Here is a 16,526-nt window from a genome sequence, read left to right as displayed (position 1 = left end):
GTGCCAGTGCCCCCGTCAGCCCAGGCAGGGAAGGCCGGTCCCGCCTTGCCGGGGGCTCCCGGCTCCCGTGGTGCCCGCAGTGCTCTGCGGGGCGCGGGGAGGCAGCGAGGAATGCAGGATTGGGCCCGCCGTGACAAGTCTCTGCCCCTCTGCGCCCTGCGCTCCCGGAGATGCTTCGCGGTTTTGTTTCTGCTGCTCTTGGCACTTAAATAATCAAACTCTGATCAGCTCCCCGAGCGAAAGGAGACAGATCCCCCTGCGTGCTGTGAGCGGCGGGAGCGGGATTACAAGGGCCGGGTATTTATCTCCGTTTAAGTCAGTCTCCCCCACCTCCGAGCCGCGAGGGGATCATTTATGAGTTTAGTAAAGTGTAGTCAGAATTACCGGTCCCTTAATTGGTTAGCATGGCAGGGGAGAAAGCGGAACGGGAAAACGCCGGTGGGGAGGTGCTTCAGCACTGCTCAGGTTGGAGCAGGTTCCCGAGCCCGTTTTGCCGGGGATCGAGTGGGACTCTCAGTAGAATAATCCTCGTCCAGGAAATAACTGTTGTTTAATCTTGTAGAGTATGCCTTCGAGCACAATCGAGGATTGAGCGTTTTCAGGAATTACAGTAGTTACGGAATAGCGGGCAAAACAATAAAGCCCGATTGCTGCCTGGCAGAGATTTGGATCGGGCCGTGTTTGGAGGGGAGAGGGCAAAAAGTTCCGGTCCGCCTGGGTCTGGACGCCGGCAAAGGAGGTGCCGTCCCTGAACTGCCATCTCTCCGGCCATGGCTCTCGGCTGGGCACCGAGGCCCGGACGCCGGCGCCCGGTTTGCGGGGCGTGGGGTGATTGATTTGCGCCGGCGTGCGACTGGAATCGGGGTCGGGATCTCCGGGGAAGAGGCGAGCAAACGTCCCCTGCACGGAGGGAGAGCTGCTCTCGGCATGCCGGGACGCTCCCGAGGGGACCTGCTGCCAGCGCTCCCGGCCTGGGCTAGAAAAGTGCCCCCGCTTCGCAGCGGGGCGGGAGATTTTTCTCTCTCCCTGGTGCTGGCTGGAAGGGAACGGCTGCGGACAGTGGCGCTGGCCGTTTCCCAAAAGTCCCCAGCCCGTCCCGGGGCAGAGGGGTCCGGGCTTCCCTCCTCCTCCTCCTCGGGCTGCACCGCTGAGGGTTTCTCCCGGGACACCCCCGGGACGCGCCCGCCCCGTTTGCGCCGGGCCCGCTGCGTGCCCCGCACGGCCGAGGTGGCCCGGGAGGGCGCAGGTGCCGGTGCACGGCGCTGCGCAGGGCTGAGCTGGCAGCCCCGCAGCCCCCCGGCCGAGCACTGCTTTCCCCAGCCTCGCTGCAGGCGCTGCCGGCAGCCGCCGGGAGCGAGGATGCGCTGATGGCCAAGGGCTCGTCGTGTTTCACCGCTGGGAAGTGCGAGAGAGGCGAGGATTCGGAAGGACTTGGGCAGCTCTTCCTCCCAGGTGGAGGAATAACGCAGACCTAAGCGATCAAGAAAACACCTTTCCCTTTCAAGAAATAACCAAGCTAGGTTATTTCAAGAAACGAAAAAAACCCACCCTGGTTCGAAAAATAGTCCGCTGCGGGAAAGGCTTTTCTGTTTGTACCAGGAAAGGTCTAGTTTTCACGGGAAATTAAATACCCCGCTTAGGCTGGCCAAGGAGTTCTATTTCTATGTGTACGTTGTCGATTTTAGAGCCGGAGATGAAAGGGACCAGCCTCAGGTGTCGGTCCATCACAGAAACGAGCAAATCCAGCAGCAGTCCCCTCCCGCCCCCCGATTCTGCACCTCCCCCCGGCCCCGCAAGGCCCCTGCGGGTACGGGGTGACTGCGGCGGGCGGGGAGCCCCGGAGCGGGCGGGGGGGGAGCGGGAGCAGGCGTCGGGGCCGGGGGCGTCAGGAAGGGCAGCGCTCCTCCCGCACGGGCATGGGCTGCCTTGGCAAACGCCGTCCGAGAGCGGTTTAGTTTTGCGTGTGCTCGTGAGAAGCGGCAGATGCTGTAAACTTTAAGACGATCTTTAAGATCGGCAGAGATAATCAGCAAATCTTTCGCTCTTACGTTACACGTAGATGTCCGGAAGATAGAGATTTACGGATCAAAAGAGAGATTTTCAGAAAGGGAATTCTCTGAAGATAGTTTGTGAAAAGTAAAGTCATTTCACTTTAACATATAGTTAAACAAACAACAAAACCCGACGATTTTTGTTGAAGAGTTTAAAGAGAAAATGAAAATATGCTTGTCTACTCTAATAACGAGCTATTTCAATTTCTTTTGTTGTAGCATTTACCCTTTGAATTTTAAAACGTCGTTTCAAGCGTGGCGATGCTTGCGGTAACCTTTAATGCCGCGGGGGAAAGGAAATACCGAGGTGTAAATCGTCAGCGGGAAGACGACAGGCTCGGTCTTTCCAGCGGCAGGTAGACGTTTATGGCGTTTCTTTTATTATTTTAGCTGCAAAGGGAGGGCGAGGCGGCCGGGGAGGATGCGGCTGTGCGCTCCGGGTGTGCGCCGAGCGACGGCCCCAGCAGCGGCTTCGGTGCCGCGGCTCCAGCGGCGGCCGGCGGGGATGCGCAAGGGACAGGGCCCGCGGTCGCGGTGCTTCCCCCGCGAACCCTGCCTTGCGTGCACCGCATCGGGGCGCAGCTCCCAGGAGCTGTCCCACGCGTGCTCGTAGAAGCAACACGACCACCCCCCCCCCGGGTGATTATTAATTAGTAGTTTTGCAGGAAGACGGCAGGATCCCTCTTCTCACGTTCGGTGAGAGCGTCTCCCGCGGGGGGGGGCTGCGGGGTCGCCTCTGCCCCGGGCCCCGGCAGGCGTCTGGCCGCGACGGGTACCGCCACGTCCCGCGGGGCTCTGCCGCCCGCCCCGGGGCGTCCTGCCGGTCCCGCACCGCCGAAATCATGGCATCCCTCGCTGCCAGGGCCGACCCCAAACCCGCCGTGCCGCCTGGCAGGACCGTCCAGGGATAACGTGTAAGATGCCATCGGGGGCTCTCCCGCCGCCGCCCCCGGGATGCACGCTGAGGAGCTGCTGTCCAGGAGGCTGGGGAGGGAAGAGAGAGCCCGGGGCTTCCCGGGAGCAGCGCCAGGTGGCTCTCCCAGAAGCAGGTTACTTACAGCGCCGCCGTCCTCCCCCGCCTGCCCAGCCGCTTCCTTCCCCTCACGCACGGGCAGATCGGAGGGACGGGGCTGGGACCGGCCCCACGCCGGCCCCGCTTCCCCTGCAAAGGGCGCCCTCCCTCCCTCCCTCCCTCCCTCGCCTCTCCTCGCCTCGCCTCGCCGGCGGAGCGCTCGGTACCCTGGCACGGCCGGCTCTGCGCGGCGTGCCGGGCCCGGCGCCCCCTGAGGCGCCGCCGCGCAGGGACAGGGAGCGCCGGTGTGTGCGGGGGCGGGGGCCCGGGCAAGCAGCCCGGACCCCGCAGGAGCTCAGGGAGACGCGGGTTCCTCCCACCGCGGGAGAGGCACCTGGAAAGACACTTTCCCCTCGCAGAGAGGGGGTCCGCCCGCCCCGGGCTGGGTCACTTCCCCCGGCTCCTGCAAGGGCGGGGGCTTCCCCGTGCCGTCCCCAGGGCCTGCGACCCCGCCGCCCTCGGCAGTCCCCACGGGCACGCACGGAGCTGGCGGGGGAAGTCATCCAGCACGTACTTACTGGCCACCTGGATCCCTCTAACAGTCTCGCAAGTCTCTCCTAAAGCGAAGGGGCGTTAGGGTGAGATTTAGTGGCGCTTGCACCAGAAGAAGGGTGGGAGTGATGTGTAGGGGAGATATATTCTCCCACAGTAACCTCTCCCCCTCCATCCCCGGCTCTCCTCGTCTCCCCCCTCCCCCTCGCGTGTCTGGTCCGGCTGGGTTCGGCAGAGCGGGCTGTGGGCAGCCCCTCGGCGGAGGTTGTGTGAATGGAGGATCGGCGCGGCTGACTCCTCCTCCCCTGCAAGCGCCTCTATTTGAGCTTTGCAAAGTTGAGGGCGAGCAGGCATCCGAGGTGAGGCGTGCGAGGCGGCTGTGCCCCCCTAGCACGGACAGACGGACACACGCACAGACAGACACGCGGACACACACACACGCGGACACACAGACACACGCGCACCCCGCCCTGCCCTGCGCTGCCGGCGGGTGCAGCCCCGGAGGCGATCCTGGAGAACAACCTTGCCCTGTCGCTGTTGCCGGCTCCCGCAGGGCTGGACCCGGGGAGCTGCGTCGCGGAGCAAACTTCTCCCAAGGGGCTGAGCTCGCCGGCCTGGTGCCTGCAGCCGGAGCCGGCCTCCGGCTTGGCGGGCAGGGGCCAGGTGTCCTGGAACAAGTGCGGCCCGGGGGGAGACTGGCTGCCCGGCGGCAGGCAGAAGGTCTGCGAGCAGATGGGCTCCGATGTCCGAGACCTCAACGCGCTGCTGCCCTCCGTGCCCTCCCTGCCGGGCAACAGCAACTGCACCATGCCGGTGAGCAGCGCGGCGCAGTGGGCTCCCGTCCTGGACTTCCCCCCGGGGGCCTCCTACGGCTCGCTGGGGCCGCACTCCTTCATCAAGCAGGAGCCGAGCTGGAACGGGTCGGACCCGCACGAGGAGCAGTACCTGAGCGCCTTCACCGTCCACTTCTCCGGCCAGTTCACGGGCACGGCCGGGGCTTGCCGCTACGGGCCCTTCGGCGCCCCGCCGCCCAGCCAGCCGCCCTCCGGCCAGGCTAGGATGTTCCCCAACGGGCCCTACCTGCCCAACTGCCTGGAGAGCCAGCAAGCCATCCGCAACCAGGGTAAGGGCAGCGCTGCCGGGCGCCCCGGGCTCGGGGGGCGGCCCCCGGAGGCGTCCGCTTAGCCTTGCCGGGCCGCGCTTGATGTAAACACCAAGCCCAGCCTTTCTCTCTGCTGCAGCCGCGCAGGGTGAGGCGAGCCAGCCCTTCCGTGCCTCCTCTCCCTCCCTGTGCAGCAGCCACGTCGCTCCGGGGAGTTTTAGGAGCCACGAGTTGCTTGCCCCCACCCCTCCAGTGGGGCAGCGGGCTGCAGCGGGCGGCCCTGCCAGGCGGGCTGGAGCCCCCCGCCCCGGCTTGGAGCAGCCTCTCGCCTCGCAAAGGTTTGTTCGGGCCGGGGACGGCGCAAGTCCTGGAATGGAGATGGGGCCGGTGCCCCGAGACAGTTCCCGCTACAGATCTTGGGGGGTGGGGGGGTGTTTACCTCCAAACCTCCTCCTGGATCCGAAAACCGCTGTCCGCACGTTAGTGTTTTCAAGCCCCTTGGCGAATTAACCTCGGGAGCGCCGAATGCCCCCAGGCCGGGGTACACAAACAAGGGCGCCTCGTAGTTTCTTTTCAGCGTCTCCGCGGCCAGGACAGGCTGCTGTGTGCACCGCCCTGAGAAATTCCCGTGGGCTGCACGGCCGGGCGATGGGTCATCGCCTGGATCCCCGCGTGTGGGACCGGGATCATCATCTAACCGTTTTTCTTCCAGTGGCTGCAGTATACACATCTGCTGGTGCAAACGCGAGGAAGAAGGGAGAGGGGGCGAGCGTGCGGAGAGCTTGCCCGAGACCTTTCGGGTCTTGTTCCCCCTCCTTCAGCTGGCCCCGCAGGCGCGGGTTGTCGAGCGCCTGCCCCGCACTCCCTGGCCGCGGGCGAGGCGCCGGGGGAGTCTGGCCGAGGCGGGGCCGGGCCGTCGCGGCCCCGAGACTCGGGGGACGGGGGAGCGGGACTGGCGGAGGGAGCGAGGCCCGGCCGGAGCGGGACGACTCGCCAGGGTCTCGCCGCTTTCGGCGCGGGGTCGTCCGCGCCCGGCCCGCAGCTCGGGCTTGCTCTGCGCCGCGGGGGCGACCACGTACCCACAGAGCGGGGCTGGGGTCGACCGCCGCGGGAGGACCCGGGCGATGCGTGCTGTCCCCGGCTCTCTGGCGGCTGGCGACGGGAGGCAGGGGCGAGGGGCCGGAGCGGAGGCCGAGGCCGGGCGGGCGCGCCTTGTGCTAGCCGCCGAGGGGTGGCCCGAGGCCGGCGAGGCGGCCCGGGGCGACGTTTGCGGTGAGGAGAGGCGATGGCGGCGGCGGGGAAGTGGTTGTTCAGCGGCGGGGCCGCGCACGGGCCTCCCTCGGGCAGTGCCGGGTCGCAGTCCCGGTGCCACCGCTCTGCTGCCTTCGGCCCCCGGCTCTTGCCCCCGCCGTCCGCCCAGAGCCGGGCTCTAACGTCGGGAGCGGGGCTCCAAGGGCCGTGCCGCCGGGCCCGGCCGGGAAAGATGGGCAGCATCCCTGGAGCTCGGGGAGAGGCTCGGCCGCGCCGGGCCGGGCTGGCGGCGGGGCCTCGGAGCCGCTGCGCGCCCCGCGGGGGCCCCAGGCTGCGAGCGGCGGGACCCGGCGGGGAGCGGCCTGCCATCGCCCCAGCTCAGAGCACGCCGGGCCAGGGAGCTCTGCCGGGGACTTTTTTCAGGCGTCTGAAAGGACTTTAGAAGTTGGAGAGGATTTGTAATCGCCGGGCCGAAATAGCGACGAGAAGGTGGAGAGGAGGGCGCGGGAAATAAACTCGGCCCTGGGTGGGTGAGCGGGTGGGCGAGGGACGAAATAGCTGCGACCCCGCGCCCTCCTGTCGTCTGCGTTTCCAAAGGGAAACGTTTCCAAAGGGAAAACTGCGTTTCCAAAGGGAAACGGAGCCTTTAACGCAGCGCAACGCGGAGCCTGAGGCGGGCTGTACCCGCGCTCCGGCGCTCCGCGGGCGGTGCTCGGTCTGCGCAGCCCGAGCCCCGCACACGCACACCTGTGCGTGCCCGGAGGCCCGGGCCCAGCGGCCTTGCAGCTCTGCGCCTCCCCGGCCGCGGCCGGGTGGATCGAGGCCCTGCAGGAGCCTGGCGGAAGGCGCCGTCCCGGGGAGCAGGGGCCGTGTCCCGGCTCCCGCCCGGGCTCCGCCAGGCCGAGCGGCCTCGCCGCGGGGCCGCTCCCTGCGCCCGCGGGGGGGGTGTCCCTTCGGCTCGGGGCTGCCTCCCCGCACGGGCAGCGCTGCGGCTTAGCCACAACTGTTTTCGGCGACACGCAGCGAGCTCCTTCGGCGAGGAGGAATTCGGCGAAGGGTGTTTGCTTGCTTTTTTTTTTTTTCGTGGATGGATAAAATGTTCTTGCTTTGGCTCTCCTCAAGGTTGAACTATTTTTTTTTTTTTAGCCGGTTCCTCCGACCGTGGGAAAGGCGCTACCTTGGGTCTGCGATGACATGACTGCCAAGTCTGGGATGGGGTGGGGGTTAGGGAACTAAGGCTTTGAAACCTCTGCCCAGTTTTCCTCTTCTCGTTCGCCTGTCTCTTTCATCCAGCTGGGCTCCTCCAACAACTGGATGGGCCCCGTTCTCCAGCAGATGTACAACTTTCAATTATTTTCAGCACATTTTAATCAGGCCTGGCTCTGATAACGCCCTAATTAAAGAGACCTCACTATCGGCAGCTCGGTTCAGAACTCAACTTTCTTATCACATTCCTGAAGCTTTGGGTCAGGCAACACCGGAAAATGCGGCCAAAACCTCGTTCTGCACCGAGCTGAGTTTTGAAGGTCACCGAAAGTCTGCGCCGGGCCAAAAGTAACGTAGAAAGTGTCGGTGTTTTCTGAAAGTTAAAAAAGAGGCAGAGGGAAATAGGGAAAAGGGAGTTGAAGGTTGAGCCTCTACCCTGAGGGCTAAGGGAGGAGATAAGGAGCGAGAAACAGCTGTGGGATGGGAGCCCGTAAGGTACCGGCCTGTCAACGCTGCTCGCACCGCCGCGAAAGGGCTCTGCTCCTGAGGCGAGGGGGATGTGAGAGAGATTTGGCCGGGGACGAGTCAGTCCCACTTCTATCCCAGCCTCGCAGCCTCAGGGCCGCCTTAAAATCATCGCGAAGGTGAAGGTTTCAGTGTCTTCTGGGTTTTCTTCCCTCCCCATTGCTCCCTTCATTTCTCCCGTGCAACCCCGCAGGTTAATTAAGCCCTGTAATGTCGCTGGATGCGGGCTGTCTGCAGAGACAATAAAATGGAGAGGCAACAGCCGGATCCCTCCATTGCCCCTCCGGATCCCTCTGTGCCGTCCCTGTCATTGTCGATCGGCAGTGGTGAAGCAGAGACCTGCGCAGCGCCGAGCACTCGGCACCGAAGGGAGCTGAGAGAGGAGCCTGAGAACAGTCCCGACTGCTGCCCCTCGACTAACAAAATCACCTCCCGGCCACATCCCCTGCCAGAGGAGGATGCCGGTGCTGGAATAAGCGGGTTAAGAGAGAGGGGTGTGAAGGAGGCAGCGCTCGTCCTCCGTTTGGTTTCTTTTCCCAGCCCACGTCGGACTTTTTGTTTTGTTTTGTTGTTTTGGAAGAGTGAGTCTCGGAGGAGCTTGGTTCTCGGGGTAAATGCTGATGAGCCGAGAAGCCTCTGAGATAATATTACTTTGTAATTACTTTTTTAGCTGTTTAGCCAGCTCCAAGTCACTAATGAAAGTTGGTGTCCAAGCACCTGATTTACGATTTCGTGTCGGCCCGGGGTCAGCAGAGGTGGTCTCTTTCCATCTGAATCTGCTCGGTGTAGGAAACAAAATAGGCTGTTTATTATTTTGGAGAGCAATTTTCGCTGAAAGGAGGAGTTTTTATTTTTGCATGTAACATTCCGCCTCTTTATTGCAGAAAGCTGCACTTAAAAAAAAGAGAGAGAGAGAGATTAAAGGGTAACTTCTAAATTGGAAACGGCAGAGGAGTACACTGAGCAGATGGGAATCTTCTTCTTTAATATGAGCAACAATTAATGAAAACATCCTTTTTATTACCGAAGCCGATCTGTTCTCTTTAAACACAAACGAGACTTCCGACTTTCCGCCCCTCGGAGCGGGCTGCCCGCCTCACCTCGCCTCTCCCCGGGGCGGGGGGGTCCCACGGGGGTCCCGCAGCCTCGCGAAGTGCGTGTGCCGGGGAGGGGGGTGCGGTGGGAGAGTGAACGAAGGGGCACAGCCTTGCCGTGTCTTTTTCCCCACCGTGGGCAGCAGCACCGGGGGAAGACCAACACGGTGCGAGAAACGCGAAGTGTTTCGGCAGCCCGCGGCGGTGCCGTGGGAGCGTGGCGGTGGAGCCTGCGGCGCTCGGCCGGGCGTGGGCTCCCCCCGCTCGACCCCTGCCCGGAGGGGCTTCGCGGGAAGATGGTGGTCCAGCGGGCTCAAGGCTCCTCCTAACCCCGCTGCGGTCTCTTCGGCAGGTTACAGCACCGTGGCGTTTGACGGGACCCCGAGCTACGGCCACACGCCGTCTCACCACGCCGCTCAGTTTACAAACCACTCCTTCAAACACGAGGACCCCATCAGCCAGCAGCCCTCACTAGGTAACTTCAGCCTCCGCGGGTGCGGGCCGCGCTCCCGGCCGCGGGGGCCCGTCTCAAAGGGCGCTGCGGCCGGCCGGCAATCCGGAGCGGCTCCGGAGTCGCGCCGCTGCCCCCCTGCGGGCCTGGCACGGAGCTAGAGCTGCCCTAACGCGGGAGGACGGGGCCCCGCAGCCCCCTTTGCAGCGCAGGGCGGGGGGAACGGCCGGTCGCCGCCGGGGTTAACGCTTCGCCTCTTTCTCCGCAGGGGACCAGCAGTATTCGGTGCCTCCCCCGGTGTACGGCTGCCACACCCCCACCGACAGCTGCACGGGCAGTCAGGCCCTGCTCCTCCGGACCCCCTACAACAGGTACCGCCGCCGGCAGGGAGCTTTGCCTTGCTTCCTTCTGCGCGGGTCGTTGCTCAGACGTGGTCTCTCCCCCGCATGCCGTTCAAACGGCTTTCTATTTTATGCAAGGACACAGGTTTATTTTTTCCTTTCTCGAAAGAAAAAAAAAAGATTCACACGTTAAAAAAAAACAACAACAAACCCCCAAACCCCCACCAAACCGAAAAAGGCGCCGTGCCCTCCGGCCCGGCCCCGCCGTGTCTCGGAGCTTGCCGGGGCCGCCTCGCCCTCCCGGGCCGGGGCTGCGGGGGGTGGCGGAGCCGCTGGGCTCTGGCCGAGCATCCCCGCGGGCCCGGGCGCTGTGCTGCCGGCTCGGGGGAGCCGCTCTCCGGCGGCAGGTGCCGGCCGCCTCCGGGACGCGGGAGCCGGGCTGCCCGACCTGCTTGGAGCACGCCTGTCCCGGAGCCCGCTGGTGCGAGGGGTTCGGGATTTGCCCAGGTGCGCTCGTCCGCGCCGGGGGAAGCGCCCGGGGCAGCGCAGCAGAGCCCCGGGCTGCAGGGCTCCGCCGGCGGAGCCCGGCCCTAACCCGGCGCCGCAGCATCCCCTCGCTACCCGAGGCAGGCGCGGTCCCCGCCGCCCCCCGCCCGACACCCGTCCCCTCCGCCTCGGCCCCGGCTGCACAGCGGAGCGGCCCGCTCCGGCCACGGGATCCGAGCCGCAAGGCGCAGCGGCCGGCGCGGCCCTGCTAAGGCAGGGGCAGGTCGTCGGCCCCCTGCTCCTGCGCCTTCTCCCGGCTGCCGGCGCTGGGCGTCTCCGCTGCCGCTCTTCCCCAAGGCCGGGGAGATGTGGGAGCGCTCGCTGGTGAGCAGCAGCGTTGGGCAGAGCGTGGCACAGGGGTCGGGCAGGCAATTACGAGTCGGCCCCGTCCAGGGGCTTCCTCTTGCAGACCAAGAGCCCTTCCGATGGCTCCCGGGAGCGACGGGGACTGGCCTGCAGGGAGGTTATTTGCTGTAAGCGGGGCGATAAACCTATCGGATTTCCTTGCTGGGAGAAAGGTGCATCTGGAGCTTTGCTGCAAGCGCGGACTCTCTTTGCCAAGAGAGGGGTCGATTGCAAGCGTGGCTTCCCGTTTTCTTTGGTCTGGCATGGGGGCTGGGCGTGTCTCTCGCAGTTTTACAATGTGTTTAGTGAGCAAAGAAGTTCCCCAAAATTTATTCTTCAACTTTTTGTGAACTTGGAGCTAGTCCCGTGTCTTGGAGTTGCTAAGTAACTCTCGCACACAAAACAATATGCCTCCGCGAAGGAAGCCGCGAGCGGCTCCTCTTGTAGGCCGGTTATATCATCCCTGATTAATCAACACTGGACGTGGGACAACAAAATTCTGTCACTTCCAGAAGCCACTTCGCTAATGAACGCGAGTTGACGTCAAGGGAAGGAGGGAATGAGGTAATGAAGGAAGGAAAGAAGCCTATCCAGAGAGATTAGCTTGCAGAATAATTGGCGGGGCGAACTCCTGCGCTGAAGTGACAGGGATTGCTCGCCTCGCAGGGAAATCTATAAATATGGTTTGTAGGGAGGCCTGGGGAGGGCAGCTCCGAGCCCCCGCGGGCAGCCGCCGCTCTCCCCAGCCCCGCCGGGCCTCGGGGCTCGCCCTCGCCGCCCCGAGCCCCGCTCCCGTGTCGGGGCTCCCGGCGGCGGCGGCGGCAGCACCGCGGGAGCTCCCTCCTGCGGCCTTGGTACTCGCTTGTACGGTCAGTGGAGCGATCCCAGCCCTGGGAGGTGTGATTCCGGCAGGAAACCGCTGCTCGTGCCGGGAGCTCTCTGCTCCATGTGCCTCTGCCGAGGAAGCATCGGGCAGGGGTGCGAGCACCGCCCGGCATCGCCCTAACGCGGCCCGCTCCCGCCCGGCGCTTGGGGACCCGCACCCCGGCGCGGGTGGGCGGCGCTGCGCTACGGGGCCGGTGTCTTCCCGCCCTTAGCCTTGATCCTACTCTGCTCCCCGGGAGGCTTTCTGCTTACCTCGGTAGGATGGGGATTTAAGCCCTTAAACCTGACGCGAGCCAATACTGCTGTGTGGGGGTGTAAGTCAGGGCAGAACTTGTTCCATGTCGAGGGCAGCTCCCGTCGTGCAAAGCCTGCCCCAGCACCTAAGCCCGAACAGGTGGCTGAGCTGGGTACGGCCTCCCCCTCCTGCACGTGTTCGAAAGCGTCTGGAAAAAACGATTTCCCTACTACACGAGTCTTCTTCCTAGAAAGTGTCGTCAAGAAAGTGGGTGACTAGTTACCGTGCAGAGACGGGCCACGTTTCCAACGGCCTGAAAACCGACCGCACTGCCTTAGTCAATATTCATATCGATCTGGCGGAATCTTTATTACTATTTTTTTAAGACCTTATTTATTCCGTACCTCCTTTGCGAAGACTTATTTTGCTTTTCGCAGCTCAGGTCAAGTTTGCCAGCACTGCTTTGACAACTGACGGCTCGGTTGCCGCATCTGAGCGCCGGGGCAGGCAGGGACGGGGCGGTGGGGCTGGCCGCGGCCGTGCCCACCCCCGCTGCGCGCCTGGGAGCACGCAGGGGATGCTGCTCATCCGCGGCGCCACGGGGCTCGTCGCGTCTGTCGCTCCTCGCACCGGCTGAGGAGAGCAGGCGCTCCCGTTCGCCTGTAGCAGTGGAGAGGGAGCAACGTGGCGGGAGGAACCGACCTCGGGAGCGGGAGGTGTTGCCCCTTTCCCCGGCGGGCCGGGCCGGGCCGGGCCGGCCGGTGCTTGCCCCGCACCGCCTCGCCTTTGCGCCCCCCCGGGACGCTCGAGTAGCGCATGGGCGTCGTTTGCGGTCCCTCGCCCACCCACCCCGGCCGAGGCTTCGGGTCCCGCTCGCTGGGTGCCGCCGGGCTCCGTCCCTCCGTCACCCCCGTCTCGGATCTCTGCTGCGCCGCGACGAGACCCAGGGGTAATCCTTCCGCGAGCGGAGGTGGAGCAAGAAAGCAGCCGCGAGGAGATGCAGGAGTGAAGCACCTCCAGCTGATGCTCTCTCTTCTCCCTCCTCGCCATCCCACCAGCTGGGTGCGAGAGACCGCCGTGAAGCCGCTATCGCTTCCCCGCCCTCCGTGGAGCGCGGCCGCGGCCCTCCGGCCTGGCCCGCGGGGAGCCGCGCCGCGCCGGGTCGCGAGTGGGCGTGAGCGGCAGAGTCCTCGGGCCAGGAGAGCTCCCGGCCTGGCTGGTGCCAGCCCCTGGGCAGCGCGGAGGGGTAGTCGGGTGGGCCTAGGGCTGAAGAGCGTTCCCTTCCCTCCCGTACCAAGGCAAAGCAGTCGCGAAGGCGACAGCTTGGAGGAAACGGTTGAAGACCGTGATTCTTGTACTGGAAGGAAAAGTATCTCTGAAATCTCTCGCCTCGGCAACTGCTTGCTCTCTGTTTATAGCGCACCCGCTCCCCTGCCACGGAATACTGCGCCCGTTGCTGATAGCTGGACGTGGGTGACAAACCCGCGCAGCCTGCAAGTGCGCGCTAGATGACTAGCGTTTGTGGGTCCATTAAAATGGTGATGTGAACTTTTCTACCTCGCGCTGTTTAATGTAGTAAACATGCTGGATGTTGAAAATTTACTGTGAGTCACACTTACACAGACTTTAAAAGTGGAGGAGTCTCGGTTCAGATTATAGCTCTTTCTGTGCAGAGGTCAAGAACTCGGTAATACTGCAATGCAGGCCAAAACAAACTCTATATGATCTACTACTGGTTTCCTTTTAAGTTCCCTTTTTGCTCAGCGTTGACTTCCTTTTATTCCACTCCAACTTACATTAATCCCCGTTGTAGAAATGTTCCCCCCTTCCTCTCGTTTCTCTTTAAAAGCATCTCTGTAATGAAAATAAGTTATTTTTAGTGTCTTCTTTGTGGCCGTTTGGAAGGCCAAGGATTCAGATTGGAATCAGCGCAGGCGTATCCCCGGAGACCCCGCTTTCCTTCTCATCATTCAAACCTCATCCGAAGCCGAGATTCTGAGAGGAGCTGTTAATTCCATGAGATCATCTCATGGTACCGTCAATAATAAACCGTGGCCAGGCGTACACGGAGTTAGGGATGTCCTGTTCTCTGTCACAGGTCGGATGCGAGGTGTTTAACCCTGTGTCGATGCCGATGGTCCCCGGGCACACGGCGGCCGGCGCGGCCGTTCCTGCCTCCGGGCTCGCCGGGGCGCGGCGGTGCGCACCCGCCTCCCGCCCCGGGGCCGCTTTCGCACGATTTAGCCAAAGCTTGGGCAATCCCGGGTCTTTCGAGATGCAAACCTCGCAGGGTCGCGGGCTCAGCATCTCCGCGGAAAAGAAATTTCTCCCCTGGGCCGCGGCCGGCAGCGGAGATCACACAGACCCCATCTGCAGCCCGTGTGGGGGTGCCCCTCCGTGGGCACCCCGCTGCCGGGGCATGGCCCACCCGGGGCGTGCCGAGAGACCGCAGCGCATCCCGCGGGAATCCACTCTCAGAGCAGCGAGTCAAACGTCTGCTTCTCCCCAGGTCGCGCAGCTGAAACGCGCCCCCGCTCGGCCCCGGCGCCGGGGGCGGCCCGGGCTGGCGTGGGGTGCCGAGCCGGGCTGGCGTGGCGTGCCGAGCCCGGGCTGGCGTGGGGTGCCGAGCCGGGCTGGCGTGGCGTGCCGAGCCCGGGCTGGCGTGGGGTGCCGAGCCGGGCTGGCGTGGCGTGCCGAGCCGGGTTGGCGTGGGGTGCCGAGCCCGGGCTGGCGTGGGGTGCCGAGCCGGGTTGGCGTGAGGTGCCGAGCCCGGGCTGGCGTGGGGTGCCGAGCCGGGCTGGCGTGGGGTCCGAGCCCGGGCGCCTCCTCCCCCCGGCACTCATCCCCCCGGCTCCTGCCCCACGGCAACTGCAGCGGGAGGGCAAGGGGGGGCGAGGGCTGCGGGTCTCTCCTGAGGCCGCCCCGAGCCAGAGGGACCGGCTGCGGCAGAGCGGGCCCCAGCAGGCAGAGCGGACTTCCGCTCGCCCTCTGCCTCCGGGCGCTTTACGCGGCGCCCAGCCGGCCCGAAAGCCACTCCGGGCTCCCTCCGAAGGCTGAAGCCAGCTGGGGCTCCGCCGCTAAGCTCTTGCCGGAGCTGCAGACCCAGGAGCGCGGGAGGGCGGGAGGCAGCTCTAGGCGGGGAGGTGAAGGCGGCGGAGCTGTGGCTTCGCCCAGCCGCTGGACATCGCGCTGTTTTCCGAGCGGTTTGTTTTGGACACTGTCACCCAAAGGCGGCATGCAATACAGTGGCTGCGAGCTAGTGACAAGATGAATAAGTGTATTGCTTTATGAAAAAGCAAAGGAGGGGGAAAAGTGGATATTGTGGGGGAGGCTCTTATAAATGAACTGTCAAGCGAAAGAAAGTTAAAGGGAAATCTCCTGCTGTAAATGCATCGGGCGGGCACTTCTAATAAAAATCAGGGTCCTGGAGGAATTAATTACAGCAGCATTACAGGAAGAATTCGTGGAATTGCAAAACGTAGTTGGCACAGCCCAGCACGGACTGCTGTTGCAAATGGGGAAACTGCAGGAGAGTTTAACAATTCCTGAGCTGATATGCAGGACATTGTAGTAGCATAATAGCACTTCAGACACACTAATGAATAATAGTGTCCAGTGATACTGACAAATGATATTACGCATACTTCGGGATTGAAGTCACCCAATTTGTTTTTATATGCAAAAGCTTCCCACTGGAATCTGACTTTTTTAGGTCGCCTCTACCTGCCACGAAGAAAAAAAAAAAAAACAACCAAGAAAAAGAAATACCCTCTTCTAATAACAGAATGATATAAATTCACTGCACAAGTCCAGCGAATTTCGGCGTAATTAATCAACGGGGAGACTTGCGTTTATTGTGAGCGGCTGTTCCCCGGCATCAATCACGGAGCCCGGCTGAAAGGCCCGGGGGCTCCCGCCTCCTTCCCCCCCGCCGCTCGCCGGGGAGAGGCTGCGCGGAGCTGCGCGGTGGGGAGAGCCCGGAGCGGGGGAGAGCCCGGAGCGGGGGAGCCCCGCAGCCTGCCCCGGGGGCAGCGAGCCCCAGGCTGCGGCACCTCACCGGCTTCATCGCGGGGCTCCCTCCGCCAGCGGGCGGGGGGCCGCGGCCGGGCGAGCCGCTCCGCGGGGCTCCTCCGCGGGGCTCCCGCTGTGGTTTACCGCGGCCGACCGTCGCTTTCCACTTTGGAGCGGCAAACCCGGGGTTCCCCCGGGTTTGCCGCTCCAAAGTGGAAAGCGACGGTCGGGACCCCGCTCTCCGCGGCAGCCGCCCGGGCTGCCTGCCGTGTGCGGCGGCGGGGAAGGGGCATAGCCCGGCGTTTATCGCTCGGCCACTCCATTTTTCTCCTGCTTGTCAAGCCCCTCTATGTGGCAACATCCATCATGAGTCACGATAGCTGCTTCACTCCGTTAACCACGTGGTCCCTCACACTCCTGGGTAAAACAGTTAACAGATTTGCCTTTTTAAAACAAATAACCTGCTTCGTTAGCCCGCCAGGCTGCCGGTATTCCTTTCATTAATTTCAATGTGTCAATATCGGATATTGCTTTTCCGTAAGGAAAAAGTTTTATGTCTCCACTTCCAGCTATTTACAAATTGACAGGCTTGCAGACTCAAAGAGACTTTCCGCTCCACAGCCATTCTTTTCTTTTATTTCCTTTTCTTTTTTTTAAATTCATAACACATCGATAAAAGGGATTAGTTAAGACAAATTCACTTTCTACTCTGATATATTTAAAAACAACAACAAAGAAAATGTTGCTATCTCGACGTATCGATTGTAATTTGATGGCAGTAACTGTAGTTCTAATTCTACGTATTTTCACAACAGTGACAATTTATACCAAATGACCTCACAGCTCGAATGCATGACATGGAATCAAATGAACTTGGGATCCACACTGAAGGGGTAAGGTGCTTTATTCTTTTCTAATC

The 16,526-nt window shown here is 63.0% G+C and overlaps 1 protein-coding gene across 8 annotated transcripts in view; it reads left to right on the top strand.

Moving 5' to 3' along the window:
* WT1 (WT1 transcription factor) overlaps positions 1 to 16,526 on the top strand; it is a 95,567-nt gene that overhangs the window by 52,232 nt on the left and 26,809 nt on the right. For 2 of the 8 annotated variants that reach the window (XM_072864363.1, XM_072864362.1), the window contains exons 1-4: positions 3,981 to 4,738; positions 9,146 to 9,268; positions 9,513 to 9,615; positions 16,423 to 16,500. In XM_072864363.1, coding sequence (XP_072720464.1) covers positions 4,348 to 4,738; positions 9,146 to 9,268; positions 9,513 to 9,615; positions 16,423 to 16,500 — 695 coding nt within the window. In that variant the 5' untranslated portion in view covers positions 3,981 to 4,347. Of the gene's footprint in view, positions 1 to 3,980; positions 4,739 to 5,314; positions 5,990 to 9,145; positions 9,269 to 9,512; positions 9,616 to 16,060; positions 16,145 to 16,422; positions 16,501 to 16,526 lie in introns of those variants that run through there. The other 6 variants (XM_072864361.1, XM_072864360.1, XM_072864364.1 and 3 more) reach the window with 5 other exon arrangements.

The sequence above is a fragment of the Ciconia boyciana genome, chromosome 6 (genome assembly GCF_034638445.1).
Source record: "Ciconia boyciana chromosome 6, ASM3463844v1, whole genome shotgun sequence".
NCBI lineage: Eukaryota > Metazoa > Chordata > Aves > Ciconiiformes > Ciconiidae > Ciconia > Ciconia boyciana.
This window is presented reverse-complemented; position numbering and strand designations above follow the sequence as displayed.